The sequence below is a fragment of the Anguilla anguilla genome, chromosome 18 (assembly GCF_013347855.1).
Source record: "Anguilla anguilla isolate fAngAng1 chromosome 18, fAngAng1.pri, whole genome shotgun sequence".
Classification (NCBI taxonomy): Eukaryota; Metazoa; Chordata; class Actinopteri; order Anguilliformes; family Anguillidae; genus Anguilla; species Anguilla anguilla.
In genome coordinates, this window is record NC_049218.1 from 14,790,081 (window position 1) to 14,814,999 (window position 24,919).

Below are 24,919 nucleotides of genomic sequence, written 5' to 3' on the forward strand. Positions count from 1 at the left end.
GTACCCTGCCATCAAAATCTTGTTAAGGCAGCTGGCCTGGAATCAGGACCAGAACACACACAGGCAGCGGGGCCCGTCCTTATCCTTATTGTCTAATATCTGCTCAGTGTTTTTAAGGGTTTATTAAACAAACGGTCTGGTGTTGGAGGGACGCTTGTCTGAAAGAAGTCATGGGCCTTTCTGCTCAGCGGTGCGATATTTTTATTTGCACAACTGTCACTTTATATAATTTATGGTGATAAAAAAAATTAAATACACTTAGAGCCTTGTTTCCCAATACAGGCAATTGCACTGAGACAAATAGCATCACTGTGAACTGGCAGGAAGTCCATAGAAAGCAGGTGTGATGGTGCCGTGCAGTGATTTATCACGTTAGACAGAGCTGATCCACAGTGTTTATCAGTCAGACACAGAGACCGCCCACGCTGTTTTAGTGTGTCAGAGAGTGACAGGCCATGCTTTAAACTGTTAAACACTGAACGGTCTACTCTGCAGATGTTAAATGTTGATTGATTGATTGATTGATTGATTGACTTCACAGGACCTGCAGTGGAATGAGCTCGTATCAGCTGTACCGTGCTAATGATGATTATAGTGCAGAGTATTGGTCCGTTTCAGTGGGCCTGATTGGTCAGGCCCTCAGGCTGTGACCTCTGCACTCCATTAGGGGAAGAAGCGTGGCACACTGGTCCATCTGAGGAGCTTAGAGCTGCCTATCAGGTTCCAGCTAGCCTCTCCTCCTGGTGGACGTGCATCTGTGGGTCTGTGACATCACAGGTCTACCCCATGTGATTTTACTGCGATGTCACAGCTATACAGCATGTGATTTTACTGTGATATCACAGGTCTACCCCATGTGATTTTACTGCGATGTCACAGCTATACAGCACGTGATTTTACTGTGATATCACAGCTCTACCCCATGTGATTTTACTGCGATGTCACAGCTATACAGCATGTGATTTTACTGTGATATCACAGCTCTACCCCATGTGATTTTACTGCGATGTCACAGCTATACAGCATGTGATTTTACTGTGATATCACAGCTCTACCCCATGTGATTTTACTGCGATGTGACAGCTATACAGCATGTGATTTTTACTGTGATATCATGGCTCTACTGTGTGTGATTTTTAGTGATGTCACTGCTCTACTGTGTGATTTTACTGTGATATCACAGCTCTACTATATGTGATTTTTACTGTGATATCACGGTTCTACTGTGTGTGATGTCACATTTCTACTGCCCAATGAGAACTCGCATGTTACAGGAATGGGGAGCTAACTCTTTCTTGCTGTGAGAGCTGGAGGTTCTGTGTGTGAGTGGCAGTCTGGGATAGTATCAGAGGACTGGGCTGTGTTAGAGCCAAACTCTGGCTTACATTCACATTTGGCATGTGTGGCATTTAGCTGACGCTCTTATCCAGAGCGACTTACAGTTAGTGCACAAGAGACTGTGATGTACTGTGGACGGAGCAAATGTGGGTCAGGGAATGTAAGGCAAGCGCTCACTTACCCCTCTCCCCAAGAAACAGGGCTGACTCACATTAAAGCGCTACGCTGTTACCCTGATGTCAAATTAAATTCATTTTGAAACAGGTGCTGATTTGTGTAACACAGTTCTGAATTTGAATGCAGAAGAGCAGGAGCTGAATCACATTGAGAGCAGAGAGCAGACTCAGTGGATGAGCTGTGTAATGGTCCCTTTACAAGGCCAGCTACTCAGCTCTGCTGGGATCTACCTCAGTGATACACTGAGCTCTAGAGGATGCACAATCTGCACTATTTACACCTCAAACCTGAGTATTTTCAACTTTCATGAGTAATTGACATAATAATTTTATGATACTTGCTTTTTTGCTTTTTGGAGGGTTGGGACAGGTAGAATAAGTGGTTTACTCAGGTTTGATGAATATTCCAGTGTGGTGAGATCGCTTTGCTGCAGCACAGGCTTCTGTCTGATCCACAAGCTGGCCTCTGCAGCTTGGTACTGGGCTCACGCACACACACACGTACACATACACACGCACGCAAGCATGTACACACACACATGCCCACTTGCAGACCTCTGCAGCACTAAACAGGGCGCACACACATACATGCACACATGCAGACATGCACACACACACACACACACACACACACACAAACTATGTATGCATGTTATATACCACTGGTTTGCCTTGTTAAATAAGATCAGTTGAGTGTGTGAGACTCGGTGGAGTGTGTGAGACTCAGTTGACTGTGTGAGATTCGGTTGAGTATGTGAGACTCGTGTGAGATTGAGACTCTTTCTCTTCCTGAATGTCCTGCTGCATAATTTATGCTAAAATCTGTAAAAGAACAGAAGATGAGCTGTACTGTGTGTTTCAGGTCCCTGTGCAGATGTTGTAGGTGGAGGGAGGTGGATGTTCTCTTACGCTCCTTTTCTTTCTCAGGTTATGCAGCCTCACCTTGAAGAAGCTGATAGTCCTGAAGGAGCTGGACAAAGACCTCAGCTCTGTCGTGATTGCTGTTAAAATACAGGTGAAATACTTTGCACTGTAATAATGACATAGTCTGCTTTAACTATAACTTTGTAACTATAAATATAACAGCAACTACTATACATAACTATGATCATGGTCACATCGTCATGTTTTAAGGAGTAGGGCAGATGTTCAGCGGCAGTTTTTTGCAGGAATTGTTTTTCAGTGTTTGCACAACTGGTCAGGACCTGAGCTGCCCCCACCCACTCCCCTCTGATGCCCCATCCCCCCGTAGAGTATGGGGGGGGGGGGGGTTACTTATAGGAGAGGACAGTATATAAACAGAGAACAGTATATGTGGGCAGGACAGTAAATGGAGAAAGGAGAGTATACTGTATGCAGAGAGGACAGTATGTAGAGATTCTCTCTTACACTGAAAGAAAAATAAAAGTCTAGTTTTTTACCCGTCTTTTGTGGTTGATGACTTATTCTCCAACCTCGTCTGAAATCTGCCCAGGCCGTACGTCTCCAGTCTGGTGATTATTTAAGGCAGACGGCTCTTTTCTGCCCAGTCTCCTGTCGGGGTAATTAGGGAATAGACATTAAAGTCCATTTCAGTTTGCTGAGTCACTGTAGGAATGTGGGTCTAATGAGCTCTCTAATCTTACTGTAATTCAGTTCTATTCCTCTGGTGCCCTGTGTAGCCTACTTTTCTTTGTCTGAATGAAAAGCAGACTGGAGAGTGTCTCTGGGTGTGTGAGTGTGGGTGGTCGTGTGTACACGGTGTAGGTATGTGTGGGAGTGTGTACAGAGTGTGTGTGTGTGTGTGTGTGTGTGTGTGTGTGTATGTGTGCTTGCACAGTTACCTTCTGACAGTTACATGCTTTAGTTTAAGCTGTGTCAGAGTCAGGGTTTAGTGCAGGGGATCAGTGCCTTCAGTTTAGACTGTGTCAGAGTCATGGTTTAGTGCAGGGGATGAGTGCATTCGATTTAGACTGTGTCAGGTTCAGGGTTTAGTGCAGGGGATCAGTGCCTTCAGTTTAGAGTGTGTTCAGTGCCCTGCAGGGGACTAAACGCTAAACAGGATTAAACCCCCTCTCTCTGTCTCTTTCTGTCTGTCTGTCTGTCTCTCTCCCCCCTCCCTCTCTCTCTCTCTCTGTCTCTCTCGTTCTCTCTCTCTCCCCCCCCCCCCCCTCTCTGTCTCTCTCTCTTCAGGGTTCCAAACGGGTCCTTAGGTCTAATGAGTACATCCTCCCACCCAGTGGCTTGATGGAGACCGACCTGGAGCTCACCTTCTCCCTACAGGTACGGCTGCTCTGATTGGCTCACCTTCTCCCTACAGGTACGGCTGCTTTGATTGGCTCACATTCTCCCTACAGGTATGGCTGCTCTGATTGGCTCACCTTCTCCGTACTGGTACAGCCGCTCTTATTGGTTTACCTTCTCCCTACAGGTACAGCTACTCTGATTGGCTCACATTTTCCCTACAGGCACAGCAATTTGGATTGTTCTTATTGGGGTTTGTGTTCAGTTTGATGGTGATGTTTGGTGTGTTTGTGCGGTTGATGGTCATGTTTGGTGCGTTTGTGCGGTTGATGGTGATGTTTGGTGTTTTAGCCTAGTTGATGGGTATGTTTGGTGTGTTTGTGCTGTTGATGGTAATGATGTTTGGTGCGTTAGCGCGGTTGATGGTGATGTTTTGTGTGTTTGTACGGTTGATGGTAATGTTTGGTGCGTCTGTGCGGTTTACAGTACCCACACTTCCTGAAGAGGGATGCCAATCGGCTGCAGATCCTGCTCCAGAGGCGGAAGCGCTATAAGAACCGCACCATCCTGGGCTACAAGACCCTGGCGCTGGGCATCATCAACATGGCCGAGGTCAGAGCTGGCTGCACACCTGCCGACCCGTCTGTCTGTGTGTGTGTGTGTGTGTGTGTGTGTTTGTCTGCGTCTGTGTGTGTGTGTATGTGTGTGTGTGTGTTTGTCTGTGTCTGTGTGTGTATGTGTGTGTGCGTGTATGTGCTTGTGTGCGTGTGTGTGTTTGTGCGTGTGTGTGTGTGTCTGTGTGTGTGTGTGCATCCGTGTGCGTGTGTGTCTGTGTGTGTGGTATTATTTATTTCCACTATTTCCTTATCGTATTCACTCATATCTGATCTTGCTGGCTTTCTCCTGGAGGTTTGAGGGGGAGGCAGGTTTAATGGTGGAGGCATGTTTGAAGGGGGGGCAGGTTTTGGGGGGGGGGGCAGGTTTTAGCTGTTTAGCTTGAAGCTTCAAGCAGCCGCAGCAGTGCAGCCGGCCCTCAGAATCATGTGTAAATGCAGGTCCAGTTTCACCCAACAGCACATTAACACAACATACAGGTCTCACATTACTCCATGGGCAACAGACCCAAAGTGTGAACAATAAAATCAGTGCTAACCTCTCTTTATTAAGCGTTTTTGTTCTGCTCTTTCACGTATGCTAAGGATATTGCATCAGCTTTCCTGGTGATATCACATTACCGGTTTTCACGAAGAAATAAAAGGCGTGTTTGAATATCCAGGAAATTGCATTCATGTGCCAAGTGCACTGTTCCCTGTCTCTGTTCTGTCTCTACGTGAAGTCTTTTGGCTGTGAGATCTCACACTAGCTTCGCATGCTCGCAATAGCACAGCATTGGTGTGTTCAGGATTACAGAGGACATGGAATGGTGAACGCACATATAGGAGCCAGGCTGAAGCTGTGTGCAGAAGCTGAACACACATATCAGAGCCAGGCTGAAGCTGTGTGTTGAGGCTGAACGCGCATATACTGTAAGAGCCAGGCAGAAGCTGTGTTGAGATCTGTGTGGGCCGTCACTCCTGAATGATTGATAGGGAGCAGATTGGGGAGGAGCGCAGGGCACTGCAGAATGAGATTCTATATTAAAGCCTGACATTAAGTCATCTTGAGTTCCACAGAAGCACGAATATGATGCACGAATATGATAAATTCCATCAAGCAGGTTTAGAGAATGTATGCCTCACACACTACAGTTTTACACACCGAAGGTTATCCTTATGCTCTTTATGAAAGGATAGAGGCGGTGTTCAGTGTTTATAATGCGTGAGGCTGGTCAGCTTTGCTCCCTCGCAGGGTGAACAGAAGGTGAACTTGTCCAGCAGACACAGGTGGCCTGCCGGGCAGCTCGTAGGGGGAGATCAGGGCTCCTGCAGTTGAAGGTGGTGACCTGTGGGTGTGGTCCTGGGTGTGTCCATTTCCCTGTTCAGGTGATGCAACACCCGAGAGACGGAGGCCAGATCCTGGGTCTCCATAGCAACGGGAAAGAGGCTCCAGTGCGTGCGGCGGAGATCAGTGTGTTCTCTCTCTCCAGCCAGCCCATCGACCTGCAGACTGGACCCAAGACCAAACCCTCTGGTGAACCATTGGCAAAATCACACACGCACATGCATGCACACATTCACTCATTCACTCACTCACTCACTCACTCACTCACTCACACACACACACACACGCTGAGTTTAATTGAAACTGAGATCTCCTGTCTTTAAGTTGCTAAATGGCACATTTGTCTCAAATTCACAAGCAGTGACTTCAGTGGGGAGCACACAGACATGTGAGCAGTGACCAGTGAGCACACAGATTAAACTGTGATGTCATCAGTGAACACATAGGTTAAATTGTGATGTCATCAGTGAGCGCACAGGGTAAACTCTGATGTCATCTCCCACAGATCGTTCTCCAGACATGGATAACTACTCTGAAGAGGATGAGGACAGCTACTCCTCAGAACAGGAGGCCAGTGATGATGGCGTTCATGGACAGGTGGGGAGTTTGCACTGAAAACACAAACACACACACACACACACACGCACACACACACCTACCTGCTGCCTATTCCCAGTACAACAACGTGCTATTTTAGTACCTTTAATGTGCTACATAGCTTGCTCTCTATCAAATATTTATCATTACTAAATCCCTGTTCAGCCAGGCGGCGTCTCCTTCCTATGCCACACTTTGTGTCTCTGCGGTTCCACAATGACAAAGCCTCTGTGTTGTCACACAAAAGCTGCTTGTCTTAATTCTTCCCTCCATAAACAAATGTTTTCTGATGCTTTTCATTTCTCAGCTTCAGCTTCCTCAGAGAATCAGTGCTTTCATACAGCAGGCACTATATGACAGATACAGAGTAAATGAGAGAGAGGCGTGTGTGTGTATGTGCATGCATGCATGTGTGTGTGTGTGTGTGTGTGTGTGCATGTGTGTGCGTGCATGCATAATAATCACAATAATAGTAATACCCTTTATATAGCACCTTTCAAGCATAGAGCACAAAGTGCTTTGCAGAACAGAAAAAAGAATAAGGTATAAAATTACAACGCAAGGACACAATAAAAGCAGCATAAAAGAGAAGAATGAACAGCAAAATAAAAAAATAAAATGGCAAAATATGAAGGCAATAATAAAGCATAAAGAATAAAACAAGGGAAGAAAGAAGCACAGTAAAAGTAAAATACAATAAAAAACAATAAAAGAAAATGATAGAACAGTAGCGTTAAAACCCAGCGATTAGAAAGGGAAAAGGCCCAGCAAATAGCTCAGTCGTTACAGAAAGCAGTTTTCGGGAAAATAGGTTTTTAGGCTTGTTTTAAAAGCAGAGACTGTATCAGCAGACCTAATATTGTATGGACATTGCAGCAAAGGCTCGTTCACCTTTTGATTATTATCTAGACTGTGGAACAGCCCAAGACCAGAGAGTTAAAAGTTTGCCGATATAATCAGGTGCCTAGTCATGTACAGTAAAGCCTAGTATGTAATCAATGAAACTTTTAAGTGCGGAGAAGCCAGTATTGGGGTGTTATGGGAAAAATGCTGACTCCTGGTTAGTAGCCTAGCGGCGGAATTCTGTACGGTTTGCGGCTGATTTACAGTGTGAAGGTGAAGGCGTGTGAACCACAAGGCATTGCAGTAATCGAGACCAGACGCTATAAAGGCGTGAGTGATTCTTTCTGTGGTGCTAAAAGAAAAAAAATGCTGTTATTTTAGAAATATTCTAAAAGATCGTAAAAGGTGGCATATATTCAAATATTGCAACTTGAATACAGCACCAGATTTACAGTGCATTAAGGTAAGGTAAAAATAACTTTATAAATGTAGTTTTATATGGCATCTCACAGGCATGGGATGAATGTGTTACTCTCCGTGCTGTTGCAGGACTTGTATTATGAGGAGAACGAGGTCCGAAAGCCAAAAAAGTCCCGGAGGAAAATTATCCGGACCACATCCATGACCAGGGTAGGACAGACGGGAGAGCTAACCCCCAAAGCCCCTGCATCCCTGCACCCTCTGTACACAGCACTATGGGGATGAGGGGAGTAGCTTTGTTCGGGGAGGGCGGTGGCGGGATGGGGGCCACTGTTTGACCCTGTGCTGTGTGAAGGAGGGGAGCCAGGTTTGTTAACCCCCCCACTCCCCCCCCGTTGTTTCTGGGACAGCTTGCTCTTTCTCCTGCAGCCAAACCCAAGGGAAGCAACAGAGAACACAGGGTTTATCTGAGGGGTGACTGTGTGTAGTAAACGCTCACAGGGAATTATCAGCTCATTCCATTATTACACTGTCAAATATCAGTCATGATTAAACAAGGACCAGCCATAGCCAGAGGAACACTGCCATAGAAAGTGTCGTCTTAGTTACAGATTCATGTAGACGGACTCCTTGTCTTCCTCGCGCTAACACCCAGTGTCCTGTTTCTACAGCAACCCAACTTCAAGCAGAAGTTTGTGGCCTTGCTGAAGAGGTTCAAGGTGTCAGACGAGGTAAGCACTTTCCTTTGGGGCGTGCGGCAGGGGAAGCTGGGAAGAGCAAAGCATGCTGGGAGAGGAGAGGAGGTTCTTTTATAAACTGTAATTTCCACAGCATGGTGGCTCTGTGGGACTCAGTAGGCCAGCTGTAAAGCATGGAGCCATCGCTGAGCTGCCTTGGGCTGCGAAATAAAACCTCAGTATAAAGATGTTGAGTTTGCAGGCAGCATATTTCAGCTTTTTCTAATGTCTATGGGACTGAGGGAAGAGCCAAAGCAGATTACATCAGTAATTACCTGAATAAATGCTGTTAGCCTGCAGTGTGCTGTAGGGACCCATTAAACTGCGTATTGCACACACGAAACGCACTTATCCTTAATGCTGTGCTTTACAGAGAGAAAGTGATGCCGTTATGGCTGCTTGTTCTGTCCCAGTTAATCTAAATTACTGTAAGTTTGTTAGTCAGCTGTTATTGTGTTTGCAAGGTCCTCTTGTTACTCCAGCAGCCACTGAGCCCTGTGCTGTAATTGGGCTCTGTGTTGTAATTGGGCTCTTTGCTGTAACTGGGCTTTGTGCTGTAATTGGGCTCTGTGCTGTAACTGCTTTCTGTGTTGTAATTGTGCTCTGTGTTGTAATTGGGCTCTTTGCTGTAACTGGGCTTTGTGCTGTAATTGGGCTCTGTGCTGTAACTGCTCTCTGTGTTGTAATTGTGCTCTGTGTTGTAATTGGGCTCTTTGCTGTAACTGGGCTTTGTGCTGTAATTGGGCTCTGTGCTGTAACTGCTCTCTGTGTTGTAATTGTGCTCTGTGCTGTAATTGGGCTCTGTGCTGTAACTGCTCTCTGTGTTGTAATTGTGCTCTGTGCTGTAATTGGGCTCTGTGCTGTAACTGCTTTCTGTGTTGTAATTGGTAATTGTGCTCCATTCTGGAATTGGGCTCTGTGCTGTTACTGGGCTCTGTGTTGTAATTGGGCTCTGTGCTGTAACTGCTTTCTGTGTTGTAATTGGTAATTGTGCTCCATTCTGGAATTGGGCTCTGTGCTGTTACTGCTCTCTGTGTTGTAATTGGGCTCTGTGCTGTAATTGAGCTCTCTGTGTTGTAATTGGTAATTGTGCTCTGTGTTGTAATTGGGCTCTGTGCTGTAACTGCTCTCTGTGTTGTAATTGTGCTCTGTACTGTAATTGGGCTCTGTGCTGTAACTGCTTTCTGTGTTGTAATTGGTAATTGTGCTCCATTCTGGAATTGGGCTCTGTGCTGTTACTGGGCTATGTGTTGTAATTGGGCTCTGTGCTGTAACTGCTCTCTGTGTTGTAATTGGTAATTGGGCTCTGTGCTGTTACTGGGCTCTATGCTCTAACGGGTCAGATAAGAACTGCAGGGACCCAGGGAGAAAATACATTTGCATCTTTCAATCATCTCCTGCTCATAATCAAATGGCCAGCTTATATTGAATAGCACGCATAACTGTATAAATTGAGTTTATTAAAAATGTAGGCTAGCTCTTTTCTGACGATTACAGCTTCAAGTACTATCTGCCCCCTGCAGACAGTTATTATAAAGACCAGCAGACAGAAGTTTTTATCATCTTTACTTTCTCCATTACCAGTATGCTTCAGCTGACCTTAATAGCTTTTAATTTCATTTCAAATATGTCTTATCACGAGTGGTTTTTAATGACTGTGATGATTAATAACAGTGTTTCTCTTGGAAATAATGGCATGATATTAAAATCACCTGAGAGCTGCATTGGAAATGGCCTGAGCCATTATGCTGTGCACCCCCCAAACAGGTTAAAGATGGTGTGGATTGGGCATTTGTGCACAGGTGTGGATAGGTACACAGGAGTGGATAGGACATTAGTGCACGGGTGTGCACAGGTCCACAGGTGTGGATGGAGTATTTATGCACAGGTACACAGGTGTGGATAGGACTTTTGTGCACAGGTGTGGGCAGGTGCACAGGTGTGGATAGGACTTTTGTGCACAGGTGTGGACAGGTGCACAGGTGTGGATAGGACTTTTGTGCAAAAGTGTGGGCAGACTCACTGGTGTCAACAGAGCAGCCTGTTAGTGCAGTTTGCACACTGATTGCAGTGCATGCAGGCGACGATGCTCCATTCTGCTTCAATGTTAAAACGCCAGGACTGTGCAGCAGTGGCTCAGCACTGTACTGCTCCTCTTCTGAGCAGTACTTACAGCAGCTCTTCCACTCTTTCCTGTTCATACATCAGAGCCTGCTGACCTCATGCTTTCTAAACCTGAACTTAGAGTAACTCTGGCTGAAATGGCTGATTCAGTATTTCAGGGCAGATCCAGACTAGTGTTACTTCCCATCTGACCTGAGGTCCTACCTATCCACAGCACCCTCCAGCCCCTAAGAAAGGTTATATTCCTGCAGAACAGTTATGAGTCCTGCAGGAAGGTCATAAGTCATCCTCTTTACAGACCCAGCCTTGCATTTATTCTCCTCTTTGCACAGCTCTCACTTTCCCATAATGCAGTGGCGTGCCTGTGGGCTTTTTAGCACATCCATTAAAATCCCTTCAGTTGGATTTGACTATGTGCTCCACTGCCCAGCTGCATTGTAAATCCGAGTGCTTGGTTCTGCATCACACATCAGTATTAATCGCTTGATTTTTTAACTCCCTGTTGAGCAGTAACTGCTGCTTACAGTCATTAATGAATCAAGTCCAAGCCCTTTCAGGACTGTTCGAACCTCTCTAGCTCTCTCACGGTCTGGTGGAGTTGGAACACTGTGTCCATGGTCTTGATTTGCCTTGATTCACATGCTCATCACATGTTTATCGCTCTAGTTAACTCTGTTACATTGGCAGGATAATGACTATGAAGCTGTCAGAGTGGTTTGTGCTTCTCGGGCTATTCACCTGTTTTTAAAGAACGCATTTTCTTCAGACTCGTAGAAGGGAAGAAGGTAGCAAGTATCCTCCATATTCCCATTGTGTGCGTGAACATAAAACTTCGGCTTCCTGCGGATTTGTGCGTTGGTTGCCATGACTGGGCTGGATGTCCCGCCCCCTCTAGGCTGTTGTAGCGCAGTATCCAGCAGTGTCTTTACCAAAGTTCCTTTAGCACATTGTTAGCGCTCTGCTAAAATGGATATGCATTTCATTTTCACTCAGTAAAACGCAAGCTAGCTTAGCGTAATACAACAGCAGGTGTACAGCCTGTGGTTCATTGTGTCCGGTAGCCTTCCTCACCCGAATGTGACGCCCCTTGGCCATCCTGCCTGAGGCTTAGAGCACTGCTGCTTCTCAGCCAATGACAGGCAGTGTTAGTCATCTCTGTCTTACCTGCTTTTGGGGGGCCCAGTATTTTTGCACTCATATGGTTTTACATTCATGATAAACTGAATTGCGGTGGGAAGGTGAATGACTGGTGCTTATTGCTGGCAGGTTCTGGACTCTGACCCGGTGGAGCAGACCCAGGAGGTGGAGGAGGACTTGGACCTGCTGTACGACAGTCTGGAGATGTACAACCAGAGCGACAGCGGGCCCGAGATGGAGGACAACGACAGCGTCCTCAGCGCCCCCAAACCCAAACTCAAGTACAGCCCACCTGTCTGTCTGCACTCCCAAACGCAAACTCAAGTACAGCCCCCTGTCTGTCTGCACCCCCAAACTAAAGTACAGCCCCCCTGTCTGTCTGCACTCCCAAACCCAAACTCAAGTACAGCCCACCTGTCTGTCTGCACTCCCAAACGCAAACTCAAGTACAGCCCACCTGTCTGTCTGCACTCCCAAACGCAAACTCAAGTACAGCCCCCTGTCTGTCTGCACTCCCAAACGCAAACTCAAGTACAGCCCCCTGTCTGTCTGCACCCCCAAACTAAAGTACAGCCCCCCTGTCTGTCTGCACTCCCAAACGCAAACTCAAGTACAGCCCCCTTGTCTGTCTGCACCCCCAAACTCAAGTGTAGCCCCCTGTCTGTCTGCACCCCCAAACCCTTTGTTTTGAGGACCCCGTTATGTCCCCTTCCCAATGCCCACCCGTCTTTCATTTGAATTCTGCTTTCAGTTACACCCTCCTCTCAATCTGACTCACAGTGGCAGTGTGCTGTTCATGTATTCACCCATACAGAGCAGTGCGCTGTGTGTTGATGTATTCACCCATACAGAGCAGTGCGCTGTGTGTTGATGTGTTCATTAATCTGTTTGTGTTGTTTCCAGGCCGTTTTTCGACGGGACGTCCCTTTCCAGCTCGCAGGCTGAGTTTGGGGTCTCCCACACCCTGAAGCACCAGCACAGTGACATCATCTGTCCTGTGAGTGACAGCTCCTCTTCTGACACCGCCTATGCACACGCAAACACACACACACACACACATACGCACAGACACACACACACACACAGTACGCTCACATACACACACTCTCACACAGACAACACACACACACAACACATGCATACACATACACACAAACACAAACACACACACACACACACAGTGAGGCCGGCTGTTCTGCTCACTGTTTCAGCAGCGCCCTCTGTTGGGTGAGAGATTAAAATGTTTTTTTTCTGGGTTTTCCCTGCAGAGTGGAGGCTTTCAGCCCACAGAAACGAGCAGGTCACCTGGGGTCAGGTTTCTGCACAGTGTTACCATGGACACCTCTGCAGGGGTCAGTGTCCTGTTGGGTAGAGCTGTGTGGTTGGGCCGTTAGCCTGGGTTCTGCAGTAGGGGGTGGGGCCGTTAGCCTGGGTTCTGCAGTAGGGGGTGGGGCCATTAGCCTGGGTTCTGCAATAGGGGGTGGGGCCATTAGCAGTAAGGGGGTGGGGCCGTTAGCCTGGGTTCTGCAATAGGGGGTGGGGCCATTAGCAGTAAGGGGGTGGGGCCGTTAGCCTGGGTTCTGCAGTAGGGGGTGGGGCCGTTAGCCTGGGTTCTGCAGTAGAGGGTGGGGCCGTTAGCCTGGGTTCTGCAGTAGGGGGTGGGGCCGTTAGCCTGGGTTCTGCAGTAGGGGGTGGGGCCGTTAGCCTGGGTTCTGCAGTAGAGGGTTGGGCTGTTAGCCTGTGTTCAGTCGTTTGTTGTCGCCCCCCTCAGGAGGACACAGACTGCGGCAGTGGCTGTTATGTCAGCGCTGACAGGCTGCCCGTTTCAGGGGGGAAACTGAGCAAGACCGAGTCCCAGGACTACATATCCCCCAGGTACACTGCCAACCTGTCCCATCGGTACATTTTCAACCTGTTCCACAGGTACACTGCCAACCTGTCCCCCAGGTACACTGCTAACCTGTCCCCCAGGTACATTTTCAACCTGTTCCACAGGTACACTGCCAACCTGTCCCCCAGGTACACTGCCAACCTGTCCCCCAGGTACACTGCCAACCTGTCCCACAGGTACACTGCTAACCTGTCCCACAGGTACACTGCTAACCTGTCCCACAGGTACACTGTTAACCTGTCCCCCAGGTACACTGCTAACCTGTCCCCCAGGTACACTGCTAACCTGTCCCACAGGTACACTGCTAACCTGTCCCCCAGGTACATTTTCAACCTGTTCCACAGGTACACTGCCAACCTGTCCCCCAGGTACACTGCCAACCTGTCCCACAGGTACACTGCTAACCTGTCCCACAGGTACACTGCTAACCTGTCCCACAGGTACACTGTTAACCTGTCCCCCAGGTACACTGCTAACCTGTCCCCCAGGTACACTGCTAACCTGTCCCACAGGTACAATGCCAACCTGTCCCACAGGTACACTGCCAACCTGTCCCCCAGGTAGTGTGTAAAGAACGGGATCAGTGGTTTACTGCAATGAAGACCAGGGTGGCTGTGAATATGCTAAGCTAACTGGCTAAGCTAGCCTGACAGGGTGAACATGCTTTGCTAACTGGCTAAGCTAGCCTGACAGGTTTGGTCCCTGCAGGGTGGAGAGGAGGCGGTGCCAGGCTGCCCGCAGCACCTCGCTGAGGGACCCACTGAATGGCAGTGCCCAGAGCGTGCGCACCTACAGCGTGAACAGCGAGAGCAGGCCAGACTCCCGCCATACCCCACAGGTACACCCCGCCTCTCCCACCATACCCCACAGGTACACCCTGACTCTCCAGCCATACCCCACAGGTACACCCTGACTCTCCAGCCATACCCCCCAAGATACACCCCCCACTCTCCCGCCATGCCCCGCTGGTACACCCCCACTCTCCTGCCATGCCCTGCTGGTACACCCCCACTGTCCCGCCATAACCATGCAGGTACACCCCATACCTGCTTTAATGCTTTTCTGAAACTCTCAGTGTAGTGAGCAGCTTTGCTCTGCTGTCTGCATCTTGAGCTCCGGTTGTTGAGTCCAATTTCTTTTCTCTTAGTTTTGATTTTCTGTACTGAAGGTCTGGGGTGCATTGATTTGCAGTCACATTAATTTTTATTCAGACAGGAAGCATATAAGTGCAGTAATAACAAACACAGATCTCACTCAGAGGAAGAGGAGGCTTGCTCACTCTGCTTCCTGCTTCTTGCTCATTCTACTTCCTGCTTCCTGTGTCTGCAGCAGCCTAGGAAGTGTGTGTATGACCAGCTGAACCACATCCTTATGTCAGACGAGCGTCTCCCTGAGAGCATCATTCTCATCAACACCGCCGACTGGCAGGGCCAGGTGAGTCCTCCTGCCCCCCCCCCCCCACCACCCCACTGTGTCTGAGGGATACCTTACACCCCCCCGCTGTGTCTGAGGGGACCCCACACCTCCCTCCCCCTGCTGTGTCTGAAGGGTACCCCTAATCTGGGGCCTTGCTCTTACTGGTGCTGGTGGGGTTAGAAATGGCACATATGGTGCAGCTTATAGAGGAGACTTTCTTTCCTTTCCTCCCCATAAAATCTGACTCTTTATATCTCTCTGTCTGTATAGTGTGCAACTGCATATAATGTGACAAAAGACAAACCCCTGTCTTTCTCTATCTCTTTCCCTCCACCCCTTTCTCTCTCTCTCCCTCCCTGTCCCTCCCCTCTTCTCTCTCTCTCTCTCTCTCTCTCAGTACCTGTCAGAGATCCTCCAGCTGCAGGACCACCCTGTGGTGTCCACATGCTCAGCTGCAGATGTGCAGGTCACCTTCAGCACCATTGTGACCCGGATCCAGAGATTGTGAGTCCCACCTTGCTTTATGCTTGCAGGATCTTCTTTTTCCATACGTGCACCTCTAAGATTCTGCACCTCTAAGTGCATTTCAAACATGCCCTTTTCCACTGTGTTAGCTAAATTTCCAGCAGATGCACCTGTCTACTTGATTTCAGAAGGCAGAGCTCACACTGTATAAGTGCATCGTGGCGTTCCAGGACTTCAGCTCAGTATTTACTGTGGGTCAGGAAATTATTTCAGGGTGATGTGGGGTCCCTTGTTTGACACTTTGACCCTGGCTACAGCTGTCAGAACTAAACATTCACATTGCACAGCTGAAACACTGCACACCTGAATCACTCCACAGCTGAATCACTGCACAGCTGAACCACTGCGCAGCTGAATCACTGTACAGTGGAATCACTGCACAGCTGAAACACTGCACAGTTAAGCCACTACTCAGCTGAAACACTGTACAGCTGAATCACTGACCCCACTCCCCATCTGCGCAGCTCCGCAGATTTTGCTCAGCCATTGGTCTTTTCTCACAGCTGCAACTGCAATGCACAGACTCCACCTACCATGAAGGTGGCGGTGGCGGGGGACCAGAGTTACCTCAGCACCATCCTGCACTTCTTCGTGGAGCAGCTGGCCAACAAGACGCCTGATTGGCTGAGCTACATTCGCTTCCTGGTCATCCCCATCGGTGAGCATGCTGACACAGCTCTTTTTTCCCAGAATTTTTATTAGAATCACATATTTTATAAGGCATTATATGACTTGAGGATGACTCCTGGCTCACTGTGAAGGCTCCCATCCCTTGGCGAAGTACGTGGCGTCCTTCGACAGCAGGTTCAGCAGCATCTTCATGGACTCGGCCTGGAGGGAGGTGTTCTGCCGGACGGACCCCCCCTCCTCAGGTAGAGAGATCCCCCCGTTCCCCTGACCCTCTGTATGGGGGTACACTGTATGTACCCAGTGGTTATTACATGTGGTTATAATAAGTATGTAAATGTATAATGTGTTTTTACAACTGTATATGCGTTAGCTTATGTGCACATATGCAGAATTTATAGTATGTGTTAATATGTGTACACTTTAAAGTATGTTTGTATGTATGTGCATGTTTTATCCTGTGTCTGCAATATTTGCAAATATGTGTGTACTGTGCTTAATATGGTGCTTATAATGTCTCATAATGCTGTTATAATGTGATCCCTGCAGAAAGTATTGATATAGCGGGGCGCATCGTCCAGTACCTCTGTGGGGCAAACGTATCGCACCACTTTCCCATCTCAGAAGCCATGCTCACCTACAGACAGAAGAGGTAAGATCTGCTTTGGGGTACCTGTGAACAGGTAAGACCTGCTCTGGGGTACCTGTGCGCTCATGGTCACAGTGTGGTGGTGACAGTGTGGTGGTGACCGTATGGTCGCTTGTGGTGACAGTGTGGTGGTGACCGTACGGTCGCTTGTGGTCACTGTGTGGTGGTGACCGTACTGTCGCTACAGGCTGTCATGCAATTTCATTGTTGGCTCTTGAATCTGGAGGCTTTGTAAGGTGCAGCTTCACCTCCAGCTCATTACGGTGTGACCCTGAAACCATCTCGCAAATCACAGTGTTCCTCCATCTCAGAACACATTCCAGTCACCAGAGCATCATCTGCCCATGTCACCCAACCACTAACGTCACCATCCAACAGCCAACCCTCACACAGCTCCCTGAGCCAAAACCCAACTCTGACTCTCTACTGCTGACTCTGTAGAGCTGACTCTCTCTCCTCTCTCTCTCTAATGCTGACTCTCTCTAGTGCTGAGGAGGACTCCTGCCAGTCGTTTGTGCCGTTTATTGGGGTAAGAGCACCGTGTCTGAGTGTAAGAGTGCCGTGTTTGATCTGCAAACTGGGCCTCTGTTAAATGGAGGCATTATGGAAAGACAATGGATTTAGTTAAGAGGAGAATTTACTGAAAAAGGAGCCTGTCTTACCTCTGGAGGATTCAGCAATCAAATACTTTTTGTTTGCGCTCCTCACAGGTTGTGAAAGTTGGAATAGTGGAACATCTCTCCACTTCAGGTGAGAGACTTCCCAACCAATATGTATGGTGTTACCTGTGCCCATTGCCATCAACACAAACCACTTTACTGCACAACCTGCTTTACTGCACAAACCAATTTACTACATAAACCACTTCAGAAGTCACTTTACTGCGCAAACCACTTTACTGCACAAACTGCTTTACTGCCAGTATGTCATTAACACAAACCGTTCATCTCTGATGACATTACAGCATGTTCGTGTTTGATTGCAAGCATGTGACCAAATGAATGTTTTGGACTATTACTCCATGTCTGACCTCTGACCTCTGTGTGATCCTCTGCAGTAGACTCGGATGAGGCCATGGGGGGTGGTGTTGGGATTCCGGCCTCCCCCTCCTCTCAGGGCCCCGCGTGTGGGTCCAGCACCCCCCCACAATCCCCGTCTCCCTGTACTGCCGTCCCCGGAGCTGGGTATGACAATACACATACACACACTCTCACACACAGACACTCACACACACACACACACACACACACACGCACACACACATAAACATCTTGCTGACATTGGAGATGAGTTATAATCAGGGATCCATCAGAGACCTTCTACCACACTCACCACGGAGCCCAGACAAACTGGCGCACACATCATTCACTGTGATTTCACACCTCTAACTCAGTACTCATTACTCACTGTGTCACTGGAGCTCCTGAATGGAGGTTTTAAATGTTTCCCTCTCACACAGACAGTGTCACAATGATTCATTCAGCTTTGATAGAGCCTGGATCAGAGTCTGGGTTAGAGCCTGGGTTTGATCCTGGGTGAGAGTCTGGGTTTGATCCTGGGTTAGAGCCTGATCCGTGTGCCTGTTTGCAGCTCTCCTGGCGCAGGCAGTGAGGTGATGGGGCTGCAGGTGGATTACTGGGCATGGCCGGGTGCAGACAGGAGGAGGGAGGGGGAGAAGAGAGACGCTGCGTGTCTGAAGAACACGCTGAAGAGCAACTTCCGCTTCCTCCAGGTCAGCCGCATCCCCGCTGGGGGAGAACTCACCCCCCCGGCCAGCATGGCCATGACCGTCATCACCAAGGAGAAAAACAAGAAGGGTGAGTCTCTTGCACACACTCATGCATGCACGTGCCCACGTACACACGCATACACGCACACACACACTGATATTCCTGCTCTGCTCTGTTCTTCCCTCTCAGTGATATTCCTGAGCAAGAAGCCGAAGGAGAAGGAGCTGGACGCCAAGAGCCAGGTGATCGATGGAATCAGTCGACTGATCTGCACAGCCCAGCACCAGCATACCATGCTGAGGGGTAAACTACTGCGCGAACACACACAGACTCTCACACACTCTCTGTCACACACACACACACACACACACACTCTCACACTCTCTCTGTCACACACACTAAGAGGTACCAAACCTGCACTGGCAGCTCTAACCAGTACTGCACTTGCACCCCCCAGTGGCTAAAACACAAGGCACAGAAAACCAAGATTTCATACCAACATTGCAACTGCCTTTGTGTTTTATCTGGCTCCTGGTTGAGTATTCCTGTGTTCTCTATGCTAGTCTAACGGTGTCGATGATTTTTGTCCCCTCTGTCTCTCTGTAGTTTCCATCGATGGTGTGGAGTGGAACGATGTCAAGTTCTTCCAACTGGCTGCTCAGTGGCCCACTCACGTTAAGCACTTCCCCGTGGGGATCTTCGGGTACACCAAGCAGCCATGACCCGTCACGCCCACCCCTTCTGCCACACCCCCACACCTGACCCGCTTCCCTATTTGCCACGCCCAGCCATCAGAGCCATAATCCTTTACCTGTGGAAACTTCACTGTGTCAAAACTGAGTTCTCAAAATTCCATTTTGTTATTATTTTTATACTTAAAAAAGAAATATCTTTTTTCTAAGAACTGTGCTGCTTCGAAAGTATATTTGACGTTAAGACACAATGCCACCATTCAATGATGGCAGCTGCATTTGCACTTTGTTTTTGTTTTTTTTTTACCTTTATAGCTGTGAAGTCCTGAGCGGACACGCTGTGTGACGTATGTAATGCTGGGCTGTCAGTCTTCTTATCTGGAGGGATGCATGTGTGCTGAATTGCTCTTTCCTCAGAATGAAATTACTTTCATAAGACCCCTCATTTATTGCTTTCAGCATTTTACGGTTTTCTTACCTAAAACAAGACGTATTACTGCAGAAAAATGCACCTTTTCCATGCTCAGATATTTTAGTTAAATATTCAGGGAAACGCATATCCAGTATGAATATCCAGCATGTAGACTATTAGTTTGTTGGAATAGGGTAAGAGACCAGGGTGGAGTTAGTATGTGCTGAACACACCAGGGGGGTATTTCACAAAGCAGGATCGCTGAGTTGGCTGGATAACTGCGCTCAGTAAAACCCGGAACAGCTCTTTTTACTTCAGTCTATTTTGGAGGGTTCCGGGTTTTACTCGGTGCAGTTATCCAGCTAACTCAGTAATTCTGCTTCCTGAAACGGGGCCCAGGGTGGAGTTAATATGTGCTGAGCTGAGTGTGTTAAGTGTTGAGTCCGGGTGTGTTGAGTGGCGGTGTGTTGAGCTGTGCTGAGGTGGGCTGGGCAGACAGATGAAAGAGGAATATTGCTGTGAAATTACCCAAGCACTCCCAGGCCTCTTAAGAGTTGCACAATTTTTGTATAATTTTCTTAAATGTTTTTTATATATACAACACCTATTAGCACTAACATGCCTCTGCTTTTTTAAGCACACTGTGTACCGGATGCAAACTGAAACCGAAACGCTTTCACTATTAACGCAGAGCTGAAATGGCTAGATTCAGGAAAAAAGTGACCAGGTTACCAGCACACAATGGGCGGATTGTGAAAGTAGAATTTGACTGATTTTTAAAAACAAAAAAGCAGATTTATGCAGGCGTGGTGCTGAGGCCTCCAACTGCTTCTTACCCAATTACAACTTCAGAAAAGGTTCCAACTTTCCGACAAAATTCCTTCTCCTTTGGTTTGGTCCAGTTTGAAAGCTGAGTTGCCTCAGGACAAAAGCAATGTGAGAAGAGTTTTAGATGAATATGGGTAGAGATGGCCATTTTGTTTTAGTAGTTTTGGTTGGTGTTTATGTTGAGTATTGGGTGCGGATTGAGTGGATGGTTTCGTTCTCTGTTCTGATATGTAGTTCAGAGTCAAATTGTTGAAGACTTTGGTTAATACTTTTCCTTTTGGGAACCAAGCTTTTAATGTTCAGTCTTAGAGACGATGAACTGTTGTCCTTTATGTCCACTTTTTACAGCCTTTTGACAGGCTAATGTATTCTGTGATAAACCCACTGTTTCAGATTGCTGCTATCAAACTTAAGCACAAACTCACCTGGCATTTCTTATCTAGATCAACACTAACCTGACGTTTCAGGTTAAATCCTGGTGTTTGGGGCTAACGCCTGGTGTTTTGGGCGTTAAATCCTGACGTTTGGGGTTAACGCCTGTTGTTTGGGGGTGAAGTCTTACAGAATGAACAAACCTACCAAAAGCATTGGTTCATACCCAGAAACCACTCAAAACTGTGGAGCAGAAGCTCCATTTACATGCTTCTTCATTTGTAGTTTTTGTTGTTAAGCCACCCCTGCTCATGTCAGTTGGATGTTATTTGTCACCGTTACAGTGGAATGTTGGTTTTATTAATTCCCATGTTCCGGAACATTCTGTCGCATGTTGTCTGAGTGTTAAAGCGCTGGTGTCCTATGCACTCTGCACCAGGTAGAGGTGCACTGTCCTTCACGCCTGACAATTTAAACCCTCGGTTTTAATGCACTAAACATGGGGACCAGAGTAGACAAACCTTTAGTTAACAAAGGGTGAATTTCATGTGAAATAGACTAACTGTAGGTCAGTCTTTTACTTTTATTTTGGTGACTTGTCTGCTTTTTACCTAGTGATAGCAGGCATCTTTGCACAAACCTTGTTTTAAAGTACAGTATGTGACACTATTTTTAAATTCACCACTAAAGAAAAACATGGTTTAACCTCTGCATGTTTTACAAGAGATGTAAATATGTTCTGTAATTTTATATGTTTTTTTTTTTTTTATTAAAATATTTTTAAGCTTCGGTAGATGCTGTTTATTATCATTGCTGCACTGTCCTCATTTTATCTCATCTGCAGCAGACACACCGGGAAAGGTACCGGTGTTCTTCACAAACAGAGGGGCAAAGACCTCCAGTATGGCCCTTACATGCCAATAATGTTCTTGATTGATAAAAGGGTCGTACTGCAATTGGTTTAAATACTTCATTTCCCATCAGGCACATTGTTACAAAAAAATGAAAGACTGCATGTTGCAGCACAGGCCTCATCAGAGTAGAAATGAGGCAGCCTTCCCATCTATTACAGCAGCCAGACCAGCATGGCAGTGCAGTTCAGGTGTAGGTGTGCCACTAACAGCCCAGCCCTGGTCATGTGCAGGTGTATCAGAGCCACAGTCCGGGGTACCCAGTGACACAGACTGCTGGCATTTCTGCTGCTATGACGCACTCCCTACAGAGGCCAGGTTAACGTAGCTCTTCATCGGGGGGAGGGGCTTAATCTTGCGTCCCGCCCAACCGCCCTTTCTCTTCCACAGTCCGCTGGACGGCCTGTTGCCCAGCCAACGATTGCGGCCAGCCTTGCCAATGATGCGCTTGTTGTGGTTGACGTTGGACACGCGGCCCACGGTGGCCATGCAGGTCTCCAACACCTGGGGGCAGCAGAGAGCCATGTAAATATTTTTGTCTCCATAGCACCAAACTGAAATCTTGGATTGTTTTAGTACTTTTTGAACAGCAGCACAACAGACAGGGTGGCTGCCCCATTGGGTCGTTTAGTGTTTGGTGTGGAAAAGACACAGGCAGGTGCGCGGGCAGGTGCGCAGGCAGGCTCTCTCACCTGGACCTGCTGTTTGGACGGCAGCTGCACGATGGCGGTTCCGTTCACCTTCCTCAGCAGCACTCCACAGGTTCCTGTGAATCGGTCATAACGCAGGTTAGCACCCGCACAGCAAGAAAGACCAGCAGTTACACTGCACAGCTATGTTTACCTGCGTTCAGGTACAAGTATACACACAGCTCTCTTAACCTGCATTTAGATGTAGGTACACACACACACAGCTCACTTTACCTGCTTTCAGGTATACACACACATAGAGCTCACTTTACCCAAGTGTAGGTACAGACACACACAGCTCACTTTACCTGAGTTCAGGTACAGACACACACAACTTTACCTGCAGCACGGATGTACTGGGCACCTTTCCCAGGGTACAGCTCCAGGTTGTTGACCAGCGTGCCCACAGGTAGAGCCCCCAGGGCGTACGAGTCACCCTCATTGGCTGAAACTGGAGGACAAGAAAACACATCAGATTCCTAGCAACCGGTATGTACTCTATTCCCAACAGGTATGCAGTCAGGTCCAGCTATCTTACCTGCCATACGGCCGATAACGCTAGAGGTTTTGATGATGTCACCAGTCTGCATGTTTTCAGTGGCAATGATCCAGCGTTTGCGGCTGCCCCCTGCCACCAGTGCGATATCTGCAGATCTGTGAACAAGAGGAGGCTAAGTCATTAAAACCACTGATCTAGTCTTTACCAGTGTCAAATCATTACAGCTGATTTAGTCTTTACCTGTGTCTCCAATAATCAAAGTGCTATGAGGGCTGTATTTGTCAGACCACGTCCACCCTGTGACAGCACTAGTGAAACTGTACATTCTCTGTAAAGCTTTGGTTCTGTGCACACTGCACTAAAAGAAAATAGAACAGGCTGGGCCCTCACCTGCAAGGATCGTATCGCACCTCGATGACCTTCTCCTCGAAACTCTGCTTCTCTGTGTTCTTTTCAAAGGTGAGGCGCTGGAAGTCCACAATGCGGTATCTCTGCTTGTGGCCCCCGCCAATGCCAGCAGTGCACAGCTTGCCTACAGCCAGGGTGAGGGTGAGGGGGGGAACGAGATCCAGCAATGCTTTACACAGCACAACCACCAAACTCAACACCATATATATGCTTAGCTTCATATACCTGTGTGGTCTCTGCCTCCTGTCTTTTTCTTGCCAATTGGTCGGATGGTGTACTTGGCTCTCTGTTTCCAAAATCTGCTGTTCTGCGCCAGGGGAATCCCTGTGAAAAATCCGCGCCATTGCATCGGCGGGGCGCTCAGCTTTGCGTGAATCGGATGACTGTGGCTGACCACAGACCACAGGGCAGCGTGGCTCCCAGCCTGTATACAAATGGCAAAATCATATCAGCACAACGGGGCCACACCTCAGCACACACGCTGTCACGACCAACTGAATCCTGGGGCGAGAGTAGTACCGGCGAGGGGAGGCGGCCAGCCAGGGTGCCGCCTTGAGCAACGCTGCAGACTGGAGATAGTGACAGGCATCGCAACGCCCGTGACAGCGCCGACACCGACATGGTACTCCTCTCTCCTGGACCTGAGGCTAGTAAATGAACAAGGACAAACCCGACCATTCATTTCTTTCCGGTCCCGGATGAAATCATTTGCAATCACGGCGAATAAAGATAGCTATTAAGTTTCTGATTCCCGCACACAATAGTGAATAGTTAGACACTTATTTGATGGTCAACTAGCTACATAGATAACCGTACAAAATATTTTCACTGAATATTTTGCCAGATCAAATATGCGATACGGTATCTGCCCAACAGTAGCCAGCTAGCAATACCGTGCTTACGATAAAGCACGTACATCATGTCAAATATGCAGCCTATGTAACGTTAGGAAGCTGATTACCAATACTCAGTTAACCATCTGGCTAGCAAGCGACCATTAGCTAACTCGCCCTCTGTCACAAAATTAGATTTCCGTAGTACAGCTACAATTACACTTTAGCTATTTTCATCCCATATACACTAACAAGCTATAATTTCTCAATTACCTGTGCAAATAAGACACCTTTACACTAGTATTTTCCTTGTAGGTCAGATCCTCATGACACACACTCAATGATGTCGCACAATGATGACGTTGGCATCTGCGTACGGCACGGTTTTCAAGAAGATCATCGGTTTGGGGATGGGGTAGAAATGCGTGTTTAAAATAAAAAAAATAATTATAATAAATAAAAACAAATGCGTGTTGCCCTCACGTTGTTTTTTTTCTTTTTTGTTTGTTTATGGAACGTAAAAAATGAGTGAAATTTAAAATGGGACTTTTGAAAGATTCGTATTCACTGTTTAAGTTAAACATAGGTTGTTACATTGAAAAGGATGGAAACAAAACTATTGATTTGCAAATTCTGTAGACCTTTGAAAGTACGTGTTGATGTGCCATATTTTTACACTACTAAATATTATAAAGTGCGCTTATACATGTGGAATAGTTGAAAGTTTTTAAAAACAATACCTCATTTTAATTGTAGGAGCGTTTAACTCAACTCCCTTTTTTATTTAAATAATTTGACATCCAACACAGGGTTATGCATGTCTGTCCAATTGTCACCCCAACCTCACGAGCAAACCAATTGCACGGGGCACACGGTTTCAATTTATGGATCAACTCCGCGA

General features: G+C 47.5%; 2 protein-coding genes across 8 annotated transcripts in view; one reads left to right on the plus strand and one right to left on the minus strand.

Annotated features, from left to right (window-relative positions):
* Nucleotides 1-21,430, plus strand: part of LOC118218189 (phosphofurin acidic cluster sorting protein 1-like) — a 129,594-nt gene extending 108,164 nt beyond the window's left edge. For 4 of the 7 annotated variants that reach the window (XM_035400673.1, XM_035400674.1, XM_035400670.1 and 1 more), the window contains 23 exons: nucleotides 2,442-2,529; nucleotides 3,687-3,776; nucleotides 4,224-4,349; nucleotides 5,720-5,867; nucleotides 6,184-6,275; nucleotides 7,668-7,748; nucleotides 8,210-8,269; nucleotides 11,666-11,817; nucleotides 12,440-12,533; nucleotides 12,805-12,888; nucleotides 13,308-13,411; nucleotides 14,136-14,265; nucleotides 14,757-14,861; nucleotides 15,241-15,347; nucleotides 15,872-16,026; nucleotides 16,130-16,240; nucleotides 16,545-16,647; nucleotides 17,131-17,173; nucleotides 17,355-17,394; nucleotides 17,702-17,828; nucleotides 18,235-18,461; nucleotides 18,564-18,677; nucleotides 18,981-21,430. In XM_035400673.1, the coding sequence (XP_035256564.1) occupies nucleotides 2,442-2,529; nucleotides 3,687-3,776; nucleotides 4,224-4,349; nucleotides 5,720-5,867; nucleotides 6,184-6,275; nucleotides 7,668-7,748; nucleotides 8,210-8,269; nucleotides 11,666-11,817; nucleotides 12,440-12,533; nucleotides 12,805-12,888; nucleotides 13,308-13,411; nucleotides 14,136-14,265; nucleotides 14,757-14,861; nucleotides 15,241-15,347; nucleotides 15,872-16,026; nucleotides 16,130-16,240; nucleotides 16,545-16,647; nucleotides 17,131-17,173; nucleotides 17,355-17,394; nucleotides 17,702-17,828; nucleotides 18,235-18,461; nucleotides 18,564-18,677; nucleotides 18,981-19,096 (2,497 nt within the window). In that variant the 3' untranslated portion in view covers nucleotides 19,097-21,430. Of the gene's footprint in view, nucleotides 1-2,441; nucleotides 2,530-3,686; nucleotides 3,777-3,901; nucleotides 3,925-4,223; nucleotides 4,350-5,719; nucleotides 5,868-6,183; nucleotides 6,276-7,667; nucleotides 7,749-8,209; nucleotides 8,270-11,665; nucleotides 11,818-12,439; nucleotides 12,534-12,804; nucleotides 12,889-13,307; nucleotides 13,412-14,135; nucleotides 14,266-14,756; nucleotides 14,862-15,240; nucleotides 15,348-15,871; nucleotides 16,027-16,129; nucleotides 16,241-16,544; nucleotides 16,648-17,130; nucleotides 17,174-17,354; nucleotides 17,395-17,701; nucleotides 17,829-18,234; nucleotides 18,462-18,563; nucleotides 18,678-18,980 lie in introns of those variants that run through there. The other 3 variants (XM_035400672.1, XM_035400671.1, XM_035400675.1) reach the window with 3 other exon arrangements.
* Nucleotides 21,431-21,469: 39 nt separating this feature from the next.
* Nucleotides 21,470-24,380, minus strand: mrpl2 (mitochondrial ribosomal protein L2). Its single transcript, XM_035400676.1, has 8 exons — nucleotides 24,292-24,380; nucleotides 23,705-23,832; nucleotides 23,411-23,609; nucleotides 23,168-23,309; nucleotides 22,817-22,932; nucleotides 22,619-22,729; nucleotides 22,282-22,355; nucleotides 21,470-22,093 (listed from the first exon to the last, which is right to left on the minus strand). The coding sequence occupies exons 2-8, from the start codon at nucleotides 23,804-23,806 to the stop codon at nucleotides 21,881-21,883; spliced, it is 957 nt and encodes a 318-aa protein (XP_035256567.1). The 5' UTR covers nucleotides 23,807-23,832; nucleotides 24,292-24,380; the 3' UTR covers nucleotides 21,470-21,880.
* Nucleotides 24,381-24,919: the final 539 nt, after the last annotated feature.

Coding starts and splice junctions, on each gene's coding strand:
- mrpl2 (XM_035400676.1), bottom strand. CDS start 23,806: ATGTCGGTGTCGGCGCTGTCACGGGCGTTGCGATGCCTGTCACTATCT. Junction 23,310..23,410: donor AGGAGGCAGAGACCACACAG/GTATATGAAGCT, acceptor CCCTGGCTGTAG/GCAAGCTGTGCACTGCTGGC. Junction 22,730..22,816: donor CGTTATCGGCCGTATGGCAG/GTAAGATAGCTG, acceptor CTTGTCCTCCAG/TTTCAGCCAATGAGGGTGAC.